Below are 21727 nucleotides of genomic sequence, written 5' to 3'. Positions count from 1 at the left end.
GGGCAACTGCCTATGAAAAAGATCAGGACGGTAAGGTTTCAATTGCGAGACATGAAATACCGGGTGGATCTTCCATGTCCGAGGTAGGCGAAGACGCACAGACACTGGGTTGATTCTTTTGAGAATTAGAAAGGGACCATAAAAGCGGGGTTTGAATTTGTTTTGGGTGAGTCGGAGAGGTAGGAATCTAGAGGAGAGCCAGACCTTATCATGGACCTGATATAGAGGAGCCGCACAGCGTCTCCTATCTGCTATCTTCTTCATGCGGGACTTGGAGGACACAAGGTTGGAATGGATAATTCGTTGTATACCCCGTAGCTGTCGAACGTAGGAGGAGATGGCGGGAAGATTGGAGTTGTCTCTCAGGGGAGTTGGGAAGGCCCTGGGATGGAAACCGTAAGAGCCATAGAAAGGAGAGACCTTAGAGGCACTGTGTAGAGAGTTGTTCTAAGAGAATTCTGCAAGCGGTAAGTAGGGAGCCCAATTACTTTGTGTAGCGTTACAGAAGCTACGTAAGTACTGTTCAAGACCCTGATTGAGTCGTTCCGTTTGTCCATTGGTTTGTGGGTGGAACCCGGATGATAAGGCCACCTGGATCCCCAAGGTTTTGCAGAATTGATTCCAGAATCGGGAGATATATTGAGGACCCCTGTCCGATATAATAATTTGGGGTAACCCATGTAGCCTGAAGATTTCTTGAGTAAAGATCTGACTTAACTCCTTTGCCGTTGGTAACTTTCTCAAGGCCGTGAAGTGGGCCATCTTGGTGAAGGAGTCCACAGTTACCATTATGACGTGGTTTCCCATTGAGGAAGGTAATGCGCACATAAAATCGGTGGATATGGTATGCCATGGGCCTGGGGGAACAGGTAATGGGCGAAGTAACCCCACAGGTCTGGTTCGGGGTGTCTTGGCTTGAGCACACGTAGGACAGGATAACACATATGCCTCAGTGTCAGCCTTGAGAGTTGGCCACCAGAAAGAGCGAAGCAAAAGATCTTGAGTGGCTTTCATTCCTCGATGACCTGCGATAGGGGAATCATGGCACATGCGTAAAGCTTCGATTTGCACTGCTTTAGTGGGTAAAAACAGGGCCTTATCACAATAATAATAGTCATGATCTGTGTGCAGCTGCGGACGTAACTTTTTTAGTTCTGTTTCGTGTAGACGGGCATATTCGGACTTGACTTGATCTAAAAAAGTCTGTGCTACCCCTATGATTTTGTTATTGTCAAATAAGTTTTGAACCGCGGAATCACCGCACCCAGGGTAACGTCGGGACAGGGCATCCGCTAGGATGTTCTGAGAACCAGGGATGTAGGTGATATAGAAGTCATATTGGCTGAAGAAGAAGGCCCATCGAGCCTGCCGGCTATTTTGGCACTGAAAATTTCTTAAGCACTGTAGATTTCGGTGATCGGTCCGGGCTTCAAAGGGTTCCTTTGATCCCATCAAGAAGTGTCTCCATTCGGTGCACGCGACTTTTAAGGTGAGTAATTTGCGTTCTAGCACGGAATAGTTTCGCTCAGAATCAGATAGAGTGTGTGATAGATAAAATACAGGGTGTTCTAGGTCATCATTGTCTTGTTTTTGTAACAGGGCAGCCCCAATGGCTCTTTCTGAGGCGTCTGTGACAACAATGAATTGTTTGCTGGTGTCTAGGTGTCGAAGAATAGGGGCTTGAATAAAGGCTTTCTTTAAGTCCTGAAAGGCTGACTCAGCGCCTGGTGTCCAACAAAACCCTTTCTTTAGATGTTCCTTTTTGAGGGTTTGAGTAATGAAACTGGTTCTCTGGGCAAAGTCTGCTATGAACTGTCAGTAGAAGTTGGCTAGCCCCAGAAAACATTGAGTCTCCTTGATGGAAGAAGGAGATGGCCAATTCAATATAGCCTGTACTTTGTCTGAGTCCATGGCAACTCCGGTCTGGTTTATACAGTATCCCAGGTATTTTACTTCTATTTGATCAAACTCGCATTTTTCAGGCTTACAGAACAAATGATGTCGTCGGAGTCTCTCTAAGACTTGGCGAACGTGCTTGGAATGTTCCTCTGGATGAACCGAATAGATTAGGATATCGTCAAGATACACCACCACTGTTTGTTGCAAAAGATCAGAAAAGATAGAATCCATGAATCTTTGAAAGATGGACGGGGCATTAGTGAGTCCGAATGGCATTACTCTATATTCGTAGTGACCAAAAGGTGTTCTAAAGGCGGTCTTCCACTCATCACCTTCTCTGATTCGTAGTAGATGATAAGCTCCTCGGAGATCCAACTTGGTGAACCTCTTGGCTCCTCTGACTGCTTCTAAGATGTCCTTTATGAGGGGTAACGGATACCGGTCTTTAATAGTGATCCTGTTTAACCCTCTGAAATCAATACAGGGACGCAAATCTTTGGTTTTCTTTGGTACAAAGAAAAGAGGAGCCCCGGTGGGTGAAGAGGAGGGAGTTATCAACCCACTTTGTAGATTCTCATCTAGGTACTCTTTCAAAATGTGTTTCTCTGGTTCTGTGAGAGAGTACATCCGCCCAAAAGGAACTACTGTGTCTGGTTCTAAAGGAATGGCACAGTTGTATTCTCTGTGGGGTGGCAGTTCAGGCTTTTCTGGCTTCTGGAATACATCAATATAGTCCTGATAATGTCTGGGAACTCCCTGTAGGACATTAATGGATCCTCCCACCTGAGAAGGTGCTGTTGAGAGACTTTTTGGGGACCAATAATCCCCGGCCGGATAGCAGTGGTGTTGACAAAAATGGGAGGATAATGAAATGGTTTTAGTTTCCCAGTTGATGTAAGGATTGTGCCATACAAGCCATGGAATCCCCCGGATCATGACGTGGTGTGGTGATGAAATTAAGTCAAACGAGAGAATCTCCTGGTGTTTTCCAAACTGTAAACAGAAGGTAGGGGTGGTATATTGTACAGGTCCAGAGGCCAAGAGTGACCCATCAACGGTATGTACCTGTTCTGGTACTTCTTTGGGTATTTGTGTTATCTGTCGTTCTTTGGCCCAGGTTTCATCTAAATAGAGGCCACTGGCTCCGCAGTCCAATAAGGCCAAAGTTCTTTCTTCCCGGCCATCAGTTAAATGGAGGGTAACTGGTAAGAGAAAAAGAGCAGTTCCTTCCTCCCTGGAAGAGCAAATAGAAGGTATATCACGATATCCCGTCCTCACCCTTCTTACTGAGGACGGGAGTTGGCGTTTCCCCAGGGCTTGGTTGGACGAATGGGGCAAGCGCGAATTAGGTGACCAGCTGCACCACAATATAGACAAAGCCCCTTCCTTCGTCTATGTTCCCTTTCACTGGCGGATAAAGGTCCGCGAGTTGTGTCATGGGCTCTTCCTCGGTATTCCCTTTGGATTCAGGACGGACTTCCTTGGTACGATGGGCGAAGGGACGAGATGGTACTGAGTGAGAAGGCAAACGACTCTTCTTTTTCTCCATTCTTCATTCATTCAACCGATATTCTATCGTTAGTGCCTGGTCCATCAATCCTTTGAGGTTTTCTATTCTGGCAGAATGCACTAGTTCATCCTTGATGTCCTCTCTGAGACCTCTACGGAAGAGTGTCACCAAGGTACGTTCCACCCAGGTTGTTTCTGCTGCTAATTGTCTGAAACGGGTGATGTATTGTAATACATCTTGACTCCCTTGTTGGACTTCGCAAAGAGCCTCTTCTGCTGACGCCTCGAGTCCAGGGCGTTCAAACATCTGTTTAAAAGTAGTGATAAAGGTGGAATAATTAGATAGACAGGGATCGTTTCTGGTTACTAGAGGTGTGGCCCAAGCCAAGGCTGGCCCAGATAAGGCACTAATCAAATACCCCACCTTGGTCTTATCTTGTACAAATTGCGAGGGGCGAAAGGCAAAGTACACCGTCAAGGCGTCCAGGAATTCTTTTAATGTGGTGGGATCCCCGGAAAATCGAGGTGTAGAGGCGGCTACTGCAGGGACATCTGTGGTCCTGGAGGCAAAGGCTTGTCGATAAACAGTATTCTCAGTACGTAATTGCTGGAGTTCTTGAGCCTGTTGTTGTAGCGTCGCCAGTAGGTCCTGGTTAGTAGGTTCCGTGTTTGCCACTGGGTTATCCATAGTACCGGACTGCAACTGGAATTTTTGGCGTTGCAATCTGTCACGGTTTTCAATGGTCTTACCGTCGAAGCTGAGAGGCGTAGGGGAACGATCCTTGTTCCGGTAGGTTCTGCTCTGGCCGAGGTAGGGGCGACCCCTTCCAGTAGCCACAGTGCTGTTTGGTATGAGCAAACCACTACAGTCCGTGCCCTCCAGAAGGAGTCCCAGAGGAAAAACCCCAGTAGGGTAAAAAACCTCCACAGGAACTCCCTGAAATGAAAGGAGGACACCAGGGCGTTAGGATCGAGGATCAGGAAGACTGGAAAACAAGGCAGGACAGGAACAGACAGGATTCGCAGGAGGAGATCAATCGGAGCGTGACTACCACCAAGGAGTGTTGCAACGCAATGGACAAGCAGTTGGAATCCCCTTATATACCCCTGGACAGGAAGTAGGAAACAGGAAGTAGAACACCACCATCTTGGATTGGGGAGAAGACAACAATAGTGAATGAGGTATGTGTGTTTAACAATGCATGCTGGGCAGACAGGAAGTGGTCAGCATGCTGGGAAAAAGAGAGACAAGTATAAAGTACCCCAAGTGTAAGGGTTCGGTTTGATCCAGGAACATCGGTAAGTGGTTGGCAGAAAAAGGACATGCAAGAAGAATGTTAAGCGCAAACAGCGCTGATGCGGCCATGCCTGAACCCCCTCGGGGTCTCAGGCTCTGCCGCTTCTGCCTTTACGGCAGAACTTAAAATAGGGCAAGCGGCGAGTGCCGCGACCTCTCGACCGGCTCCCTGGAGCCTCCATGGCTCCCGCCCGGGCCGCAGCAACCCCCGCAACCTGAGCGTCGGCCGCGGCAGAATAAACGTGCCGCGGTAACCGGAGCCCGCGGCCGCGGGGAGCGTCGCGGCATAACACGAATGTCCAGATGATTTGGAATGGGACGAGGAGTAGTGATGATTCCATGAGCGGTCTCGAGCAAGATCAGGAGCAACGCAGAGGTGAGCGCCAGGCCACCATGAGCTGTAAGGATCACCCCACCCTCACATCCTTCAGGTTCAAGGCCTGTACTCGTAACACAACTTCAGGTTGTGATCGTGCTCCAGAAACCACAAACACACTGGGTGTGGGTCTGTCACTGACATAATGAGGTGACAGGCGTCGCATGGTTTGAAGCTGGTCTTCTGAGAAATCCCTTGACGATCCAAAGTAGTAAAAAAGACAACAAAAAGATCGAATTTGGTCAAAAATTGACCAGGGTAACTCTCTCCGGATCTTCGCATGGCACGAAAAGAAAAGAACTGACGTCAGCATGTCTGGGTGGTGCCTTTGTACGACTGCGTCATCACAGCAACCATGACGCCAACGACGGACGTGAAGTTGACCGACACCACCTAATGGTGTGCAAGGGTACAGCACGAAGAAAAAGCTCCAGATCAGTGACGCCTCAGGGAAATTCTAAGGTAAGTAATCTGCAACTAGACGTCTATCAGATAAGCTGCTTTGAGTGCTCAGAAGCTGCAGGCTGTGGTAAGACTCAAGGAAATGTAGAAAGGGAGAAGCTTGCCAAGTCAAAATTCTCTTATCTTCAAAGCATAAATCATTCTGGTTTTAGGGGACAGAAGTTGGGGAAGTCTATGCAGTTGGACTAGTATGAAAGTCGCGAATACAAAAGAAATATCTTAAGTTGTAGTGGTTTTCACGTGCTTGGACCTGTTACCTAAAAAGAGGGGAGAAAAAGACATATAGGGATGGCGCTCCCAGTAACTACACCATTAGTAATCGAAACTAAAGTTAACACAGTGCTCCTGGAAGGAGGGTCCTCCCAACTCCTCCAAAAATTCCCCTAGGAGAATATCAGGAATCAACACAAATGTTCCAAGGCACTACGTGTAAACAGTGATAATGATGTCCATATCTCGAGTGTCCAAAAAGCAACCAGCATCTTGAGTCCAAATATTGGTTTATTCACAAAAGTTCCAAATTAATAAGTCTTCAAAATACAGCCAAACATTTTCCTTGGCCGAAAACCAAAAGTACCAGTCTAGAAAATAGTGCCGCCAACACGTGTTTCGTCAAGCGAAAATGCTCGCAACGACTTCTTCAGGGCATATGATACATGTAAGGAAATACCTCCTTGGCATGGTTACCCCCTGACTTTTTGCCTTTGCTGATGCCAAGTTATGATTTGAAAGTGTGCTGAGGCCTGCTAACCAGGCCCCAGCACCAGTGTCCTTTCCCTAAACTGTACCTTTGTCTCCACAATTGGCACAACCCTGGCACCCAGATAAGTCCCTTGTAACTGGTACCCCTGGTAGCAAGGGCCCTGATGCCAGGGAAGGTCTCTAAGGGCTGCAGCATGTCTTATGCCACCCTGGGGACCCCTCACTCAGCACATGCACACTGCTTGCCAGCTTGTGTGTGCTGGTGGGGAGTAAAGGACTAAGTCGACATGGCACTCCCCTCAGGGTGCCATGCCAACCTCACACTGCCTATGGCATAGATAAGTCACCCCTCTAGCTGGCCTTACAGCCCTAAGGCAGGGTGCACTATACCACAGGTGAGGGCATAGGTGCACGAGCACTATGCCCCTACAGTGTCTAAGCAAAACCTTAGACATTGTAAGTGCAGGGTAGCCATAAGAGTATGTGGTCTGGGAGTCTGTCATACACAAACTCCACAGCACCATAATGGCTACACTGAAAACTGGGAAGTTTGGTTATCAAACTTCTCAGCACAATAAATGCACACTGATGCCAGTGTACATTTTATTGTGAAATACACCCAGAGGGCATCTTAGAGATGCCCCCTGAAAACATACCCGACTTCCACTGTGGGCTGACTAGTTTTTGCCAGCCTGCCACACACCAGACATGTTGCTGGCCCCATGGGGAGAGTGCCTTTGTCACTCTGTGGCCAGGAACAAAGCCTGTACTGGGTGGAGGTGCATCCCTCCTCCCCCTGCAGGAACTGTAACACCTGGCGGTGAGCCTCAAAGGCCCACCCCCTTTGTTACAGCGCCACAGGGCATTCCTGCTAGTGGAGATGCCAGCCCCTCCGGCCACTGCCCCAGCTTTTGGCGGCAAGGCTGAAGGAGACAATGAGAAAAACAAGGAGGAGTCAATGGCCAGTCAGGACAACCCCTAAGGTGTCCTGAGCTGAGGTGACTCTGACTTTTAGAAATCCTCCATCTTGCAGATGGAGGATTCCCCCAATAGGATTAGGGATGTGCCCCCCTTCCCACCGGGAGGAGGCACAAAGAGGGTGTATAGCCACCTTCAGGGCTAGTAGCCATTGGCTACTAATCTCCCAGACCTAAACCCACCCCTAAATTGAATATTTAGGGGCCCCCAGAACCTAGGAAGATAGATTCCTGCAACCTGAAGACGAAGAAGGACTGCTGATCTGAAGCCCTGCAGAGAAGCCGGAGACACCAACTGCTTTGGCCCCAGCACTACTGGCCTGTCTCCCCACTTCAAGAAAAACTGCAACAGCGACGCGTCCCCCAGGGTCCAGCGACCTCTGAAGCCTCAGAGGACTACCCTGCATCTAAAAGGACCAAGAAACTCCAGAGGACAGCGGCCCTGTTCAACAAACCTGCAACTTTGCAACAAAGAAGCAACTTTTAAAGACCACACGTTTACCGTCGGAAGCGTGAGACTTTCCACTCTGCACCCAACGCCCCCGGCTCGACCTGCGGAAAACCAACACTACAGGGAGGACTCCCCGGCGACTGCGAGCCCGTGAGTAGCCAGAGTTGACCCCCCTGAGCCCCTACAGCGACGCCTGCAGAGGTAATCCAGAGGCTCCACCTGACCGCGACTGCCTGTTTCAAGGAACCCGACTCCTGGAAAACACACTGCACCCCCAGCCCCCAGGACCTGAAGGAACCGATCTACAGTGCAGGAGCAACCACAAGGCGGCCCTCTTCCTAGCCCAGGTGGTGGCTACCCCGAGGAGCCCCCCCCTTTGCCTGCATCGCTGAAGAGACCCCCGTGTCTCCCCACTGAATCCTTTTGCAAACCCGGCGCCTGTTTGCACTTTGCACCCGGCCGCCCCTGTGCCGCTGAGGGTGTACTTTCTGTGCCTACTTTTGTCGTCCCCCCCCCCGGTGCCCTACAAAACCCCCCTGGTCTGCCCTCCGAAGTCGCGGGTACTTACCTGCTGGCAGACTGGAACCTTGGCATCCCTATTTCCATTGAAGCCTATGTGTTTTGGGCACCACTTTGACCTCTGCACCTGACCGGCCCTGAGCTGCTGGTGTGGTAACTTTGGGGTTGCCTTGAACCCCCAACGGTGGGCTACCTTGGACCCAACTATGAACCCTGTAAGTGTTTTACTTACCTGTGAACTTAAATACTTACCTCCCCCAGGAACTGTTGATTTTTGTACTGTGTACAGTTTTAAAATAGCTTATTGCCATTTATGCCAAAACTGTACATGCTATTGTGATGATTCAAAGTTTCTAAGATACCTGAGTGAAATACCTTTCATTTAAAGTATTGTTTGTAAATCTTGAACCTGTGGTTTTTAAAATAAACTAAGAAAATATATTTTTCTATATAAAAACCTATTGGCCTGGAATTGTCTTTGAGTGTGTGTTCCTCATTTATTGCCTGTGTGTGTACAACAAATGCTTAACACTACCGTCTGATAAGCCTACTGCTCGACCACACTACCACAAAATAAAGCATTAGAATGATCTCTTTTTGCCACTCTCTTACCTCTAAAGGGAACCCTTGGACTCTGTGCATGCTATTTCTGACTTTGAAATAGTACATACAGAGCGAACTTCCTACAATACAATTATTTGTAAGTCCCCATTAATAACAAATAAAATAAAAACAATAAGTAACAAAATTCCTGAACTAATTACTGAATCCATCACCCAAAATGCCAATATGTGATAAGGATGAACAATGAGTGTCAAAAGATGCTCAACCCCATGCTGAAATTAAAAAGTTAGTAATGAAACAGTTAAACATTACTAAAAGACTGAGGTGCTACCCTCTAACAGATCTCAAAATGTTTGGCTGTATTTTGAAGACTTATTAATTTTGAACTTTTTGTGAATAAACCAATATTTGGACTCAAGCTGCTGGTTGCTTTTTGGACACTTGAGATATGGACATCATTATTACTATTCACACGTAGTGCCTTGGAACATTTGTGTTGACATACTTGGACCTGGCCTCACTTATGTGACATTCTAATGGCTTCTTGAAAGCTGTGACAACACCAATTAAATATCTAACTGGGTGCAATTCAGCACTGTTGCTGTTACAGATTTATCCTATTTGAGTGTTGGTATGAGACTCAATTAAGGAACATGAAAATAAAGTTCAAGGCCAGGAGATCTACAGGACCTGCTGGTTAGGCATGCTATATCGTACACAACAGATTGGAGCGGAGACGCTCTTAGCCAGTGAGATATCCACTTGACTGGACTCAACTCAGAAAGCATCAAAGTGGAAGATGATAGGTGGGTAGCTTATAAAGCAGATTCACTGCCTTGAAATAGACGCTAGTCAAAAGTTCTGATAACCACGAGCAGGGCTCAGTTGGCCTCATATCATGAGAGATTACTGGTCTGGAGTCAATCTTGACCATGAAGGTAAGATCATACTGTAATGCTAATTTTGACCAGCTGAGAGAGGAGAGCTCACTCTGTAGGTTGTCCACTGAAGTCTTCTGTCTTCTGGTTGGCGTGTTAGTGGAACAAAAGCATAATGTTCTTTGTCTTTAACAGAGCTATCTACTTACTGAGTGTCTTGGAACTCATATTTCAAAGTCTGAGATGTGGTGAATGTCCTTCTGATCACATAAACTGCAAAAGGTAAAAAGTGAACAAGAAGGCAGCAAAAAGCTGGGTGAACTTGTGAATCCCACCACAATAAAGCAGCGTAATTCTCCAAATCACAGCGGATGAGCAGTCCCTTTGACCACAGTAATAAATGTTGTACACAATTACTGTACTAAGTGAGCACACAACATTACGGGGCAGCTAAGAGATCTCAGTCACGTCTTGAGTTTTACAAGTTAAATCAAGGGATTTTTGACTGATGCAACAATCTTTACTTTTTATACAGTGCTTTTATGAGCTGTGTTAGTTTTTCAGAGTCTCAAAAGCAGGATCAACAGATACATCTTTTCACCTTATTTATATCTACATTTTTGGCGGCAGAGATGATGTTTAGGCATTCATAATACCTTCTGAAGTGTGCTTCAAGGCAAAGATACTTTCAAACGGAAGAGTGTTTTAAGCATAGGGATGTTAAGGAGCAATGTTTATTTCTTTTCACAGAGCATTAATACCTTCCAGAACAATGTATGTTCTGAAGGTAGATATCAGGGGTCAGGAGAGCTGGTATGGAAAAAGAATTATGGGCAAGTACTCTAGTAAGATACTGTGCAGGATTTTATGCATAAAGCAAATGGTTAAGTGACATTACTGCAGGTGAAATGTGAATAGCTCTTGAGCCGAGGCGATTTTACTCTTTGGAGCTTTCTCATCATTTTGGTGGGCAGACCACCTTACTGGCCAATATTGAAGTTGATGAGTAAAAACTCTACTGTGAACACAAGGTCTTTTCAGTGGTGTGTCTACAATACGAAGTGGAGTTCAGGAAGGCAGTTAGTTAAGATGGCAAAACATGCTCCTGGTCACATTGTTTATATTTGGGATTCATGACAGCTGTTAGTCCTACATTTATCTCACGTTTTGGATGGTAAGAAAACGTGAAGGGAGCAACAATGGCAGAAGGCAACTGGGACCTAAGCACTATACGGTTTCTGGCACATGAAAACCAGTTCTCTGCTGCCCAGAAATATATATGAGAGAGAGAGAGAGAGAGAGAGAGAAGAGAGAGAGAAGAGAGAGAGAAGAGAGAGAGAAGAGAGAGAGAAGAGAGAGAGAAGAGAGAGAGAAGAGAGAGAGAGAGAGAGAGAGAGAGAGAGAGAGAGAGAGAGAGAGAGAAAGAAAGAAAGAGAGAAAAGAGAGAGAAAAGAGAGAGAGAAGAGAGAGAGAAGAGAGAGAGAAGAGAGAGAGAAAGAGAGAGAGAGAGAGATTGATTCTATGATGGAGTATAGCATTAGTGGATCTTTAGGAATCCTAATCTGGAACTGGGTATTGCTGGTACACATTTGAGAGCTGATGTTCCTGCAGAGGATTGTCATGAGGGGTAACATAGAAGATTTAAAGATGCCCAGTGACCAGAAAGAAATGTATGGCTTGCAACAATTTATTTCAGTGTACTTATTTCAGGCACCTAGTTCATCAGCTGAGGACAACTGGATAAGAATGGAGTGAAAAACTGAGGAGCTGCCTACTCGACTCTACAATATGCATAACCATTTGAGCATTATGTTGCGGTAGATCATATCAACAGCCTCAGACAGTCTAGGAGAATAAAGGTGAAGTGGTCCTGCCAATACACAGAGGGCTACTAATCCTCAGAGGAGGATTAGGAGCATTAATACCTACACAACCTGATGTACTGTGCACCTCCTCCCCTAACTGACTTCAAAGATTAAACCTGAGGGCATAATTTGATAATGAAATTAAATCATAAAAAAAGCAAAACCATTGACTACTTTGGCCAAACTGAAAAATAATGATAAAACTAGGCTTCATTCAATAATGATACCGGCAGAAGAAAAGCTAGCCCTATCGACCAGTCATCTAAAGCAACAGCCACTACAACAGTTGATCTGATTTTAGAGAGTTAAGATATTCACAGGAAGCAGTCTGGCTTTGTCAACTCAACTAGTGGCTTGGCACTTCTGCTGATCAGACGCACAATCACGATGAGATGGAACGCCTCATTGCTTGCTGGGGCCTTGCAGTGGCAGGCTACAGTGTTACACTGGGCTGCAGTGGAATCCGTGGTACTCCACAGAGGAACTGCGTGGCCTATGGAGGCAACCTATAGCTGCAACTTGGGATGACCTCGTATCCATTCTCAAAATCAATCCTTTTGACGATACAGACCCACCACAGCTACACACATTCACCGGATTACCATGGTTCAGACCAGGCTACAGGGATCACCACTGTTCCCGAACCAATATGGGACCTATAAACAGACCGTGGCTTACCTATCTGTGCCACCACAGTACATCCCACACAACAGTACATTCACAAATGCACTACAAGATCACACTCAAAGTTATTGTAATCTTGTTTTCTTCTCATTATCCCTTTCTTTGCTGCAGCAATATGTGCCTACTTTTCTGCATGTGATATGAGAAGCCTCACAGCTGAAGTTTTATGTAATTGTAGACTATGAGTCGGTTGCCATGTCATCATTAATGCTGCATCATGCCCTAAACTGAATAAAGTGTTTAAAAAAAACTTTATTGGTTTAGTCAGTACTTCAATGTTAGTCTATGTAATACAGAACATGTTGGAACAAAAAGTGTAGATTGGGTTGTATCATCAAAGGGGGAATAAAACTAAGGAAATCTGCAGCTTTGACAAACAAAGTTTCCAGAGTACTGAGAACTCTGCATGAAATATAGCTAAGACTCACCTGTTCATTTATGCACCATATATCCCTGGTGCAGATGAATTGCGGATGTGCTATCCCGCACCATAAAATCCAGAGCAAAACTGCTACAACCCCACTACGGGCAAGCAAGAGATATGAGGAAACGAAAATGTTGAAGATGGAGGGTGGGTTTCAGGTGACGGCTTCCAGGGTGGTGTCAAAGTGGGATGCCCAAAGGTTGGCCCAGTAAGAGGGGGCAGATGCAGAGAGGTGGAAGTACACCCACTGCCCTGCGCACTTCTTTGCAACAGTGTTGCAAAGGACAGTTGAAACTTTTATTTTTAAACAAGCACGTGTAGGTTTGAACTGTAAGAATCTTGCAAAATGGTTCTATAAAAAGAAGTTATGAATTTGCGAACTTGAGGAATTTGCAAATCTGCATAACTATCAGAAATGCCCAGTGGTGCATTCAAACATCAGTAGGCCACCAAACCAATAGAACAGCCCCCTTGCTGAGTGAAATGTTCAAACTTGGAGTTGAGGTGGGTTGCAAATGTGGGAGGTGATCCACAAGCGCCCAAAAAGGGATCAACATTCCCTTTCGTGTGGCAAACAGAGATGCTGTTTAGAATGTCTGTTCTGAGGGTTTGTCAATCTCAGTAATATGGGAGACTAGCAGGAGCATGCCTAGTTAATACCTACTCACAATGAGCTTTGGTCACCTAGCAGACCTCCTGGGAGTACTATCCCCTTGCTCTCTGATGCAAAAGGTGGCGGTGGTGCCATCTACATGGACCATCACCATCTTGGACCTCAGCACTGATAAGAATCCTTCAACACCAATAAGGCTGCCTTGAGTTCCAACACATTTATTTCTAGGTGCCTACCAGATTCGTGACACAGGGCTCTGATGAGCTCCACCTGATTAGACTGTCACCCACACTCTCTGGATTTGGGCGACCCTGTGAGATGTGGGACTGGAAAGGCACAGGGAACATCCTACCATATGGCTTAGAACATGAGCACACCGTTTCAAGGTTGAAGAGAGGAATGTGTGGACCAGGATGAGCTCCAACTGGCCTTCTCACTGTGGATTTCATTTGGTGTAGAAATACCACCCATATGTAGGTTGCCTGGATCCCCACAAGCCTTTGGAACTGCCAGACTACCACTGTGGTGTCTTTGTGGTCAAGAATTGGCTCCCTGAGGGGTTGATATCCATTACCTTCTTTGAAGGTAATAATATGAACTCAGTTTCAAACACAAGATGTATGATTTGTAGCAATTTAGGCACAGTGAGCTTCCTGCTGGTGCATGGAAGCTGTTGCTGTGCCCAGGATTTTGGTAAAGCCCTGAGGGTGAAACTGAGACAAAATGCCTTTCTGTGCAACTAGTGCTGGTTTATCACTTTGAACCGGAGATGCGTCCTGTATTTCTTCAGGGTAGGTACATAAAAGTAGGTATCCTGAAGATCCATAAGGCACATCTAGTTGTTGCCCTGGGGAGGTGTTAATGTTTGAGTTGAAGTCATTATACTCAACTTCTGAAGTGGGAGGAACAGATTTAAATCATAAAGGCCTATGGTGGGACAGTGTCCTTTCTTCTCCCTTACTTGAGGGAGTGTGAATAGTATCCCTGTCTGCTTTCCAGGGTGGGATCAACTGAACTGATTAGTTAATTAGGAGCCTTCAATACCTCATGCATAGGTTCTCGGGATGTTGACAGGGGCACAGAAAGCCTGGATGGTGGTGGATGTGGCCAGAGAAGGGTACAGCAGTTCTTCACAACTGCTGTGACCCATGAAGTTTTAGTGATCAGCTTTGGTATTGAATAGAAAGCTTTTTCCCCACAGAATCTTTAGTGATCAGCTTTGGTACTGAATGGAAAGCTTATCCTCCACCGTCATAAAGTGTATTTCCCTAAGTGGTGCAGAGGGTGGCAGTTAGACCACGGGCAAGGCACAGACGCCTTGGCTGAGGCAGGAGCAGCAGGCTTGCTCCGCCCATTGAAGCCTCTCCTTTTTGCCCATCTGCCTCTTGAAGATGATGAGGCTTCTGCAATTTGGAACACAGGAAGTTGCCTGGGTGATACCACTTATATGGCAGTCTGTGACTGAACCAGGGCCATCTTGAACTGCTAGAGGACCTTATCCATTGAGGAATCAAACAATTTCTTCCAATTGAAGGGAAGGATGATGACTTTACTGGACCTCCACTTTCAGATCCCGAGACTTCAGCTAGTACTGTTGATGCATTGGTCACATGAGATTTGATTATCTTGGCAGCCGTGGTAACGAGGTCCAGACATCAAGTATGTGCTCCACAGCTTTCTTGCCTGGTTTGGCCATTAATCAATTCTCTTCTTTGGTATTCTCTGGAACAAGGAAGAATAGCAGTTAAACACTACTTGGAGTCAGTAACCCTAAACAGCCATACTGGTGATACCTTTGGCTTATCGCAGTGAAAAGCATTGTGGTACATATTTCCGTCTGTCGCCAGACACTTTTAGACTACTTATCCAAACAAAGGTTTGCCCTTGCTGAAAGCCAACCTCAATACCACAGACTGAGCTAGGGAATTCCCAAACACAAAGAGAGCAAGTCCCTGAGGACCCAGAAGCTTTTTGATATGATAGGCTCAGGTTTATTCACCAAATCTCATGAGTCTGTTTGAGAACACCAGCACTTCCTCAGCCAGGGGTGGCTTTCTTTGGGAGATACTGCTGCTACCAACTACAAGACAGTTCAACCCAACAATGTAGTAACCTGGGTACTTTCTTAAAGCAGAAGGGGGCTTTAGTCCAGAGACATTTAATGATTATAGAAGGTTCTCAAACCTATAATCGGTTAATGTGCTAACACATCAGTAAACAGCCCTGAAAGCAGAGGTAGTAATTAGCTTGGTTGTTTACAGAAAAAGAAGATGCCAGTGATATTTCAATTAAAAAGTTGATTCAATTCCAAAGACATCAGTGGCACACAATAATTTTACATGTATTGTGCAAGAAATTCAGGAGGGTCTATGCCATGGTGCTGCAATGCTTTTTAATATACAAGGAATTGTGAGCTATATTAAACAGCAGGTTAAAACCAGAAAATCAGTTACTAACCTGAGCATTGTTTCATTTTCTAACAACCTTTGCTTTCATAGTTGAAGTTTTGACCTCTAAGCTATACATCGGGCTGATCCATCTGAGCAATGGGTAACAATTAATGGGAGGCCTTTGTCACCTTACAGAATACAGCCTGTAGTAGGTGAAAATTATAAATTAGGAAAGTCTGACAATGTGGCATAGTCGACGCAAGGGTGAGGTGCTCTTCAGCGAGGCTGCAAAGGCACATGTCTGATTTTAAGCTGAAGACTTAAATGTTTCTAGAAGGAACTACTGTCTACTCTGTTGCTGCACCAAGGTGCAGATGTCCTTGTTCTCCAGAGGGGAAGAACGGATAGTGATTCCAAAACCTTGGTCATTACAACATAAATGCATCTGGCTGGACATTGGGGACTTGACTTGAGATTCCAAAAGCTCCACTAGAGACAACATGCACAATAGACTGCAGTGCTTGCACCAGAGCTTGATTTAGAGGGGGTGCGTGGTGTCACTGGCCTTCTCTCTGTGCTGAGAGGATCCATGAAGGAGTTGAGGAGCCAGGCCAATCACAGTGCAAGCTTTCTTACAAATTTGAAAGACTTCTGCGATTAAGCTGGAGCACTTCTCCCTGCCTTTTCCTTTTTAACTAGGCTGTTCAGGAAGACAGAGTAAGAGTGATTCCTATTGGTTGCTAGAAATGTGGCAATGCACAGGTTTGATCTATATATATCTCAGACGATAGCTGCACATTTTTAAGGGCAGGGGACCTGGGAAACATCGGAAATAGAGTTAGTTAGTGTTTATGGCCACAGGAATGTGAAGATAACCTATAGTGGAACCACCATTTTGACAAACATATAATTTGTCCACAATGCGCACCCTTCACCCAGCAGTGGCATCCTTTACACATATGCATACACCACAGCAGAAATAGTGGATGAAGGAAAATAACAGCAACAGTTATGACTAACTGCATGGATTTTACAAGGAAGAGAAATGCTGACTATCTCCCCAGCAAAGGTACAGAAAAATGCCAAGTGCCCTTTGACCAGAATTCAGCTGCCACAAAGGACAACCTCTACATTTCAGGGTAGGAGGCTGAAGTAAAAAACATCAACTACCAGTCTACACCTATAGGTATGCTCATCAATCAGGAGAATCTCAAGTAGATCCAAAGATTGTCAAATTAACTCCTGAAAAGTACAGGGCGTGTTGACACAGTGAACTGAGCAGAGCAGCAGGTACATTCCAAACCATTAAGTCTTCTTTCTATACAATGCATTGAATGGTTGTAAATGTATTACATACAACAATCAGACTTTGCATTAAAATTTTCCCTTCGACAGCCAAGATACTGGAACAGAGCAGTCCCTGTCAACAGACTTAGGGTTGGTTCAAGCAGTAAATTAACTATCTAGTGTGCTTTTTTTAAAAATAAGTCATCTATTTGCAACAGTCAGAATAGAATCTACAGCCATTTGTTCGTACAAACCATTAATGATACTTGCACAAAAGAGGCTCCACAGGAGCAAAATAAAACACAACCTGCTTAACGCATTTAGCACGAATGTGGAAGAATAAAACTCTAGTCCAACTCCAAAATCCCAGACAAGTAGAAAAATCAAACTAGAGGGATGTTGTCCTTCTACTCACATTGGCACTGCCCGGTCTGCATTTGGGTGCGTTGACTGGCTGTACTTTTTTGCTTGGTGCCGATTTTGCAACCTGAAAATAATAGGCAATTTATTTCATTGTTTTCAATGTAAACGGCGTACAGAAAAAGTTGAAAATTAGAAAAGACAGAGTGCGCTGGAACTGAAAAAAAAGAGGCAGATTTCGGAAGAGCATTCTCATTCAAAACCTTAGGGGGATTCAGGGACAGGGTCAGGTGAAAAGGGTCCATTATCCCAGTGAAAAAGTATGGACACGGAGAAAGGATGAAAAAGTAGTGCTGAGAGCCAGAAAGTGCCCATGAATACAACTTTCACGTGACAAAAGAAAAATTCACCAAGATGATGCAGTAATGGTGCAGAGTGTGCAGGAAACCTCCTTTTCACCCGAAAAAGAAAAACATCTAGAAATGATTCCGGGAATCTGCATAGTGAGAAAGAGCTGCAGGACCCTCTCTATCTTTCCACAGAAGTACACATACTTTAAATGAAGGTGCAGGTATGGTTCAAAGTGAGAGAGATCTCCGAGACCTTTGCTTTATCACACAAAAAGGTACTTCAAGTAAGATGAAGGGATAATGAAGAGTGAGCAGGGCCACAAGGACCCTTCTTACCTACCATTCAAAAATAAAAGATAAAGTACACTCTTGAATCGCGCAGTGGGAGAAAAAAATTACTTTGAATCCTGTTTCTTCACCCAATGAGATAAAGGTACAACTAGAAAGTATGCAGAGGTAAAATACATAAAACCCACACAGAATATGGAGGTAAGACCCGGGTGTACATAAAGAAGAGACATAAGTTACAGGTATACAAAGAAAGAATTCAGAGTAAGGGAAAAAAATCCCTAGACAGGAGGCAGAAGTAGCAAGCATACTAGAAAGGATGCAGTGAGGAGATCAAATATAAGATGTGGGTGTCTCTATGCAGAAAAGACGTGGAGTACCAGAGCAGAATGCACAGTTAAAACAAAGGTGCATCTAGAGCAGATACATAGATTGAAACGGATCGTCTATGATGGTAATCAGCAACCCCAATGTCATACTGATGAAACATACAGCTGTACCTAGACTGGAAGAATATAGAAGATACAGGGAAAACGCGGAAATTCTACTCATGTACAGCTGGAGAGAGTGGAGCGGTGGAGAGCAAGAGTAAGAGCAGCTACAACACACAATGCAGCAAAGCGAGGCAGTCAGAATCCACCTATAAGATACAGGCTTAGAACGTCTACAAGAATGAATGGTTAAGGGAGGGAATCAGTCATAAAGATTACTTGAAAGTGAAACTGCAAACACAATCCTCAAGTAGCCGATCAAAAATATATTTTGAAAAAAACTGCAGTTGGTCTGTAAAATCTGTCCCTCAGTACACAATTTCCAGCCATTCTACAGGCATACGGGATCATCCACCGTTTGGTAGTTCACATCTCCAGCAACTATCATTAGTTTAACATACCTTTTTCTTTTTTGCAGGCAACAAAATGATTCTTAAGAGATTCCCCTCTTAAGAATAGGTTAGTCTACAGCAAAAATTAAATGAACAAGTATTGGCAAAGTCATCTGGTCTGGCTTTCATGTGCTAAATCATGTAAACGCAGGCATTCACAACTGATGTTTAGCACATTAAAAACAGCCCTACTGTCTTTGCCAGTGCTGGAGAAAAAATTGCAAGTAGGATTGCTTTTGTACAGAATACATATAGGAGACAAAGAATGGAATGCAACAAACATAATAATGACTGACTGTTCTTTTCAGATGTATTTCCTTATGCATTCTAATCAAAGCAATGGTACACCATTCAAGAGCACGAGGTGAGCGAGACATATTTCTCTGGGTGGAGATAAAACTCCATTTTATGCATATTTTAATATGGTATTATTTAACAGATAACTTCACTGTCACCTAAAGGTCGAATCAAAACATACTTAAGCTAATCTGAGGGGCTTGCCAATAACATTTGTCCAGTTTTTTTGTGTGCAATGGGATAATTCAGGTTCATTTTATGGTTGCAAAGATAATAACAAACGTAACAGAATTATGTCTGGGCAAAGAAAAAGTGTTAATTAAAAACTGGAAGTCTTTATCCAAACCACAAATTGAAACATGGATATTTGAAATGTACAGTGTAGCCCAAATAGGAATACAATCTCAGCAATTAACAGTCTGTATTTAATAACAAATGAAAGGAATTCCTACTAATGTGTTACTTCAATCTAAAATGTATTACTTTTAATCTATAATGATTTGATGCAAGCGATGTGCTAAAGATATTTAATAATAAATCAATTTTTACATTTGGTTTATCAGGTTTTATTCATGTACTGTGTATTCTGTTTGAGTGATATTCAATTGTCTTAGTTGTTATATTTACATGGAATGCTATGGATTGTTTAAACTTAATGAAAAACTAAACTTTCTCAGTAATGTTTTTTCAAAACTATATAATCAATACAGTAAACACTTACCAGAGTGGGGAGACATTTGTGTTGGTCAAGGTTCTGCTGGTAGAAGGATCATACATAAGAAACAGTATTACCTTTGTTGTGATTAATACTTCTTCTTGCAGATTCTACATCTCATTGACTGATACCAAAGAAGTACCCCATGGAAACAGGCAAAGAAGAAAGCAAGCAGTACATTTAACCCTAAGCAGCAGTACCAAAACAAGGCAAAAACCTAACAGAAGTGACACATCCCTAAATGCCACAGGACAACTGTCACTGAAAGTAACAAAGAAACTGTAGAAAAAAGAATAAGAAGCTTAATTCTGCATGATCAGTGGTCCAGCACACAATAACTGGTCATCACCAGAAAACTAATGGCAAAACAAAGACCGCCCAAGAGGAGGGTGACCATGCCACAAACTCCAAAACTCCTGAATCTTACAGAGGCAAGGGCAAAATGAACCATCCAAACATGATCAACACTTTCAGACATGACAGTAGGAGAGTGTCTTGACATAATGGAAGGCAGGTACCATCAGTCCCTCAACAGCATCCCATATGTGTATGGATAAAGGCAAACAAAAAATAAGGTAAACCAGTCAAATGGAAAGCAAGGGCACAAAGCAGCTGCTCAAACGGCCAAGGAAAGCCAAAATGCCCATCAATTTAATTAGCACAGCAATCAGAGACAAAGAACAAACACATTGCTGTGCAATCATTAACCAGCAGGACATCAGCCAAAGTTGAGATAAGAACACAACACCTCTATAACAAAGCACAAAGCACGTCGAAACCTAAAGATGTAACCTGTCCCCTAGCCAGACAGCATTAACTATGAAAGGTAGGCAAAGGAATACAACAAAAAGGCTGCAGAGGAAGCGCCCTCAGGTTAAGAAGCGAGATGCACAGTGCCTTAACTAAGTGTACCACACTTCATTTCTTCAGTGGAACAGCATCAGTCCTGAGCCGCACAGCAGCACCCATCAGCGTGAAGAAGTACTGCTGAAAAGTTTCCAGATCCACTGTGAAGCCTAGGATATATTTGAACGGCAAGGAATCTGCAGTTAGAAGTCTATGTTAGAAACATACACCATTATAACAGAGGGCCATACTACCAGATGAAAAAAACCTTATTCCCAAACGTCTCAAACCACTTCCAGTCGACTTCTGATCAAGCATACAAAGATGAAGTGCTGTTAATCTTGTGATCCAAGGCAACATACTCAAGATTAGATGACAGGGAATCTGGGTCATCAGGAGCCAAGCAATAATGGTGTGTAATTCCACCACTGACACTAGCAGAGGCTGATCTAGATTCCAACAGCACCTCATTAAAGATCAGCAAGAACTTTGATGAGGTAGTACAAGACCAAAGAATTTTCTCCAATACATTTGTTTTATTCTCTTTCCTAGGCAGTATAAGGTACTAGATCTCAGCAGTTTTACACCAAGATGTATTAAACTAGGAAATATGAGGGAAGGCTTGTGGCCCATTCAAAACCAACCTTAGCCTCACACGCCCATCCAATGGCAGAAGGAACAAAGCGGACCCTTATCCTCCATCTGCACACAGACCTTCCTTGAAGCCATAATGGGGGAAACAGAGGGCCCAGGAGGGTGAGCCAAATGCCTGGGACTCTGAAGTCGAGATCACTAAGCACCAGGAGACAGCCCCGCCATGATCACCATAAAGCCTTGGTCATCTACAACTGACTTTTAGTAAAATGGGTAAATTGGGGAAAAATACTTTCAAATGGTCTAAAGAGCACAGACTCATTTCCGTCCCTACACACTTGCTTATGATCACATATGTCTCTACAACACTACAGCAGCTCAGATATTTCAAACTCTTTTACCTCGCATCTCAAAGTGGTTTTCTAATGCCCAAACTCCCTGTAATATATTTTAACCTGGCTTTACATTTTTCACATTACTAATACCCCACAAACCTT

General features: G+C 44.4%; 1 protein-coding gene across 36 annotated transcripts in view; it reads right to left on the bottom strand.

The window, feature by feature from the left end:
* Positions 1-21727, bottom strand: part of MAP4 (microtubule associated protein 4) — a 1914856-nt gene that overhangs the window by 152720 nt on the left and 1740409 nt on the right. For 26 of the 36 annotated variants that reach the window (XM_069210826.1, XM_069210834.1, XM_069210839.1 and 23 more), the window contains one exon: positions 17313-17384. The exons of the other annotated variants lie outside the window; for them this stretch is intronic. In XM_069210826.1, the coding sequence (XP_069066927.1) occupies positions 17313-17384 (72 nt within the window). The remainder of the gene's footprint in view (positions 1-17312; positions 17385-21727) is intronic. 36 annotated transcript variants of the gene reach the window in all.

This window comes from Pleurodeles waltl, chromosome 10, assembly GCF_031143425.1.
Source record: "Pleurodeles waltl isolate 20211129_DDA chromosome 10, aPleWal1.hap1.20221129, whole genome shotgun sequence".
NCBI classification, from domain to species: Eukaryota; Metazoa; Chordata; class Amphibia; order Caudata; family Salamandridae; genus Pleurodeles; species Pleurodeles waltl.
The sequence above is the reverse complement of the archived record's forward strand: the minus strand, read 5'-3'. Positions and strand labels throughout refer to the sequence as shown.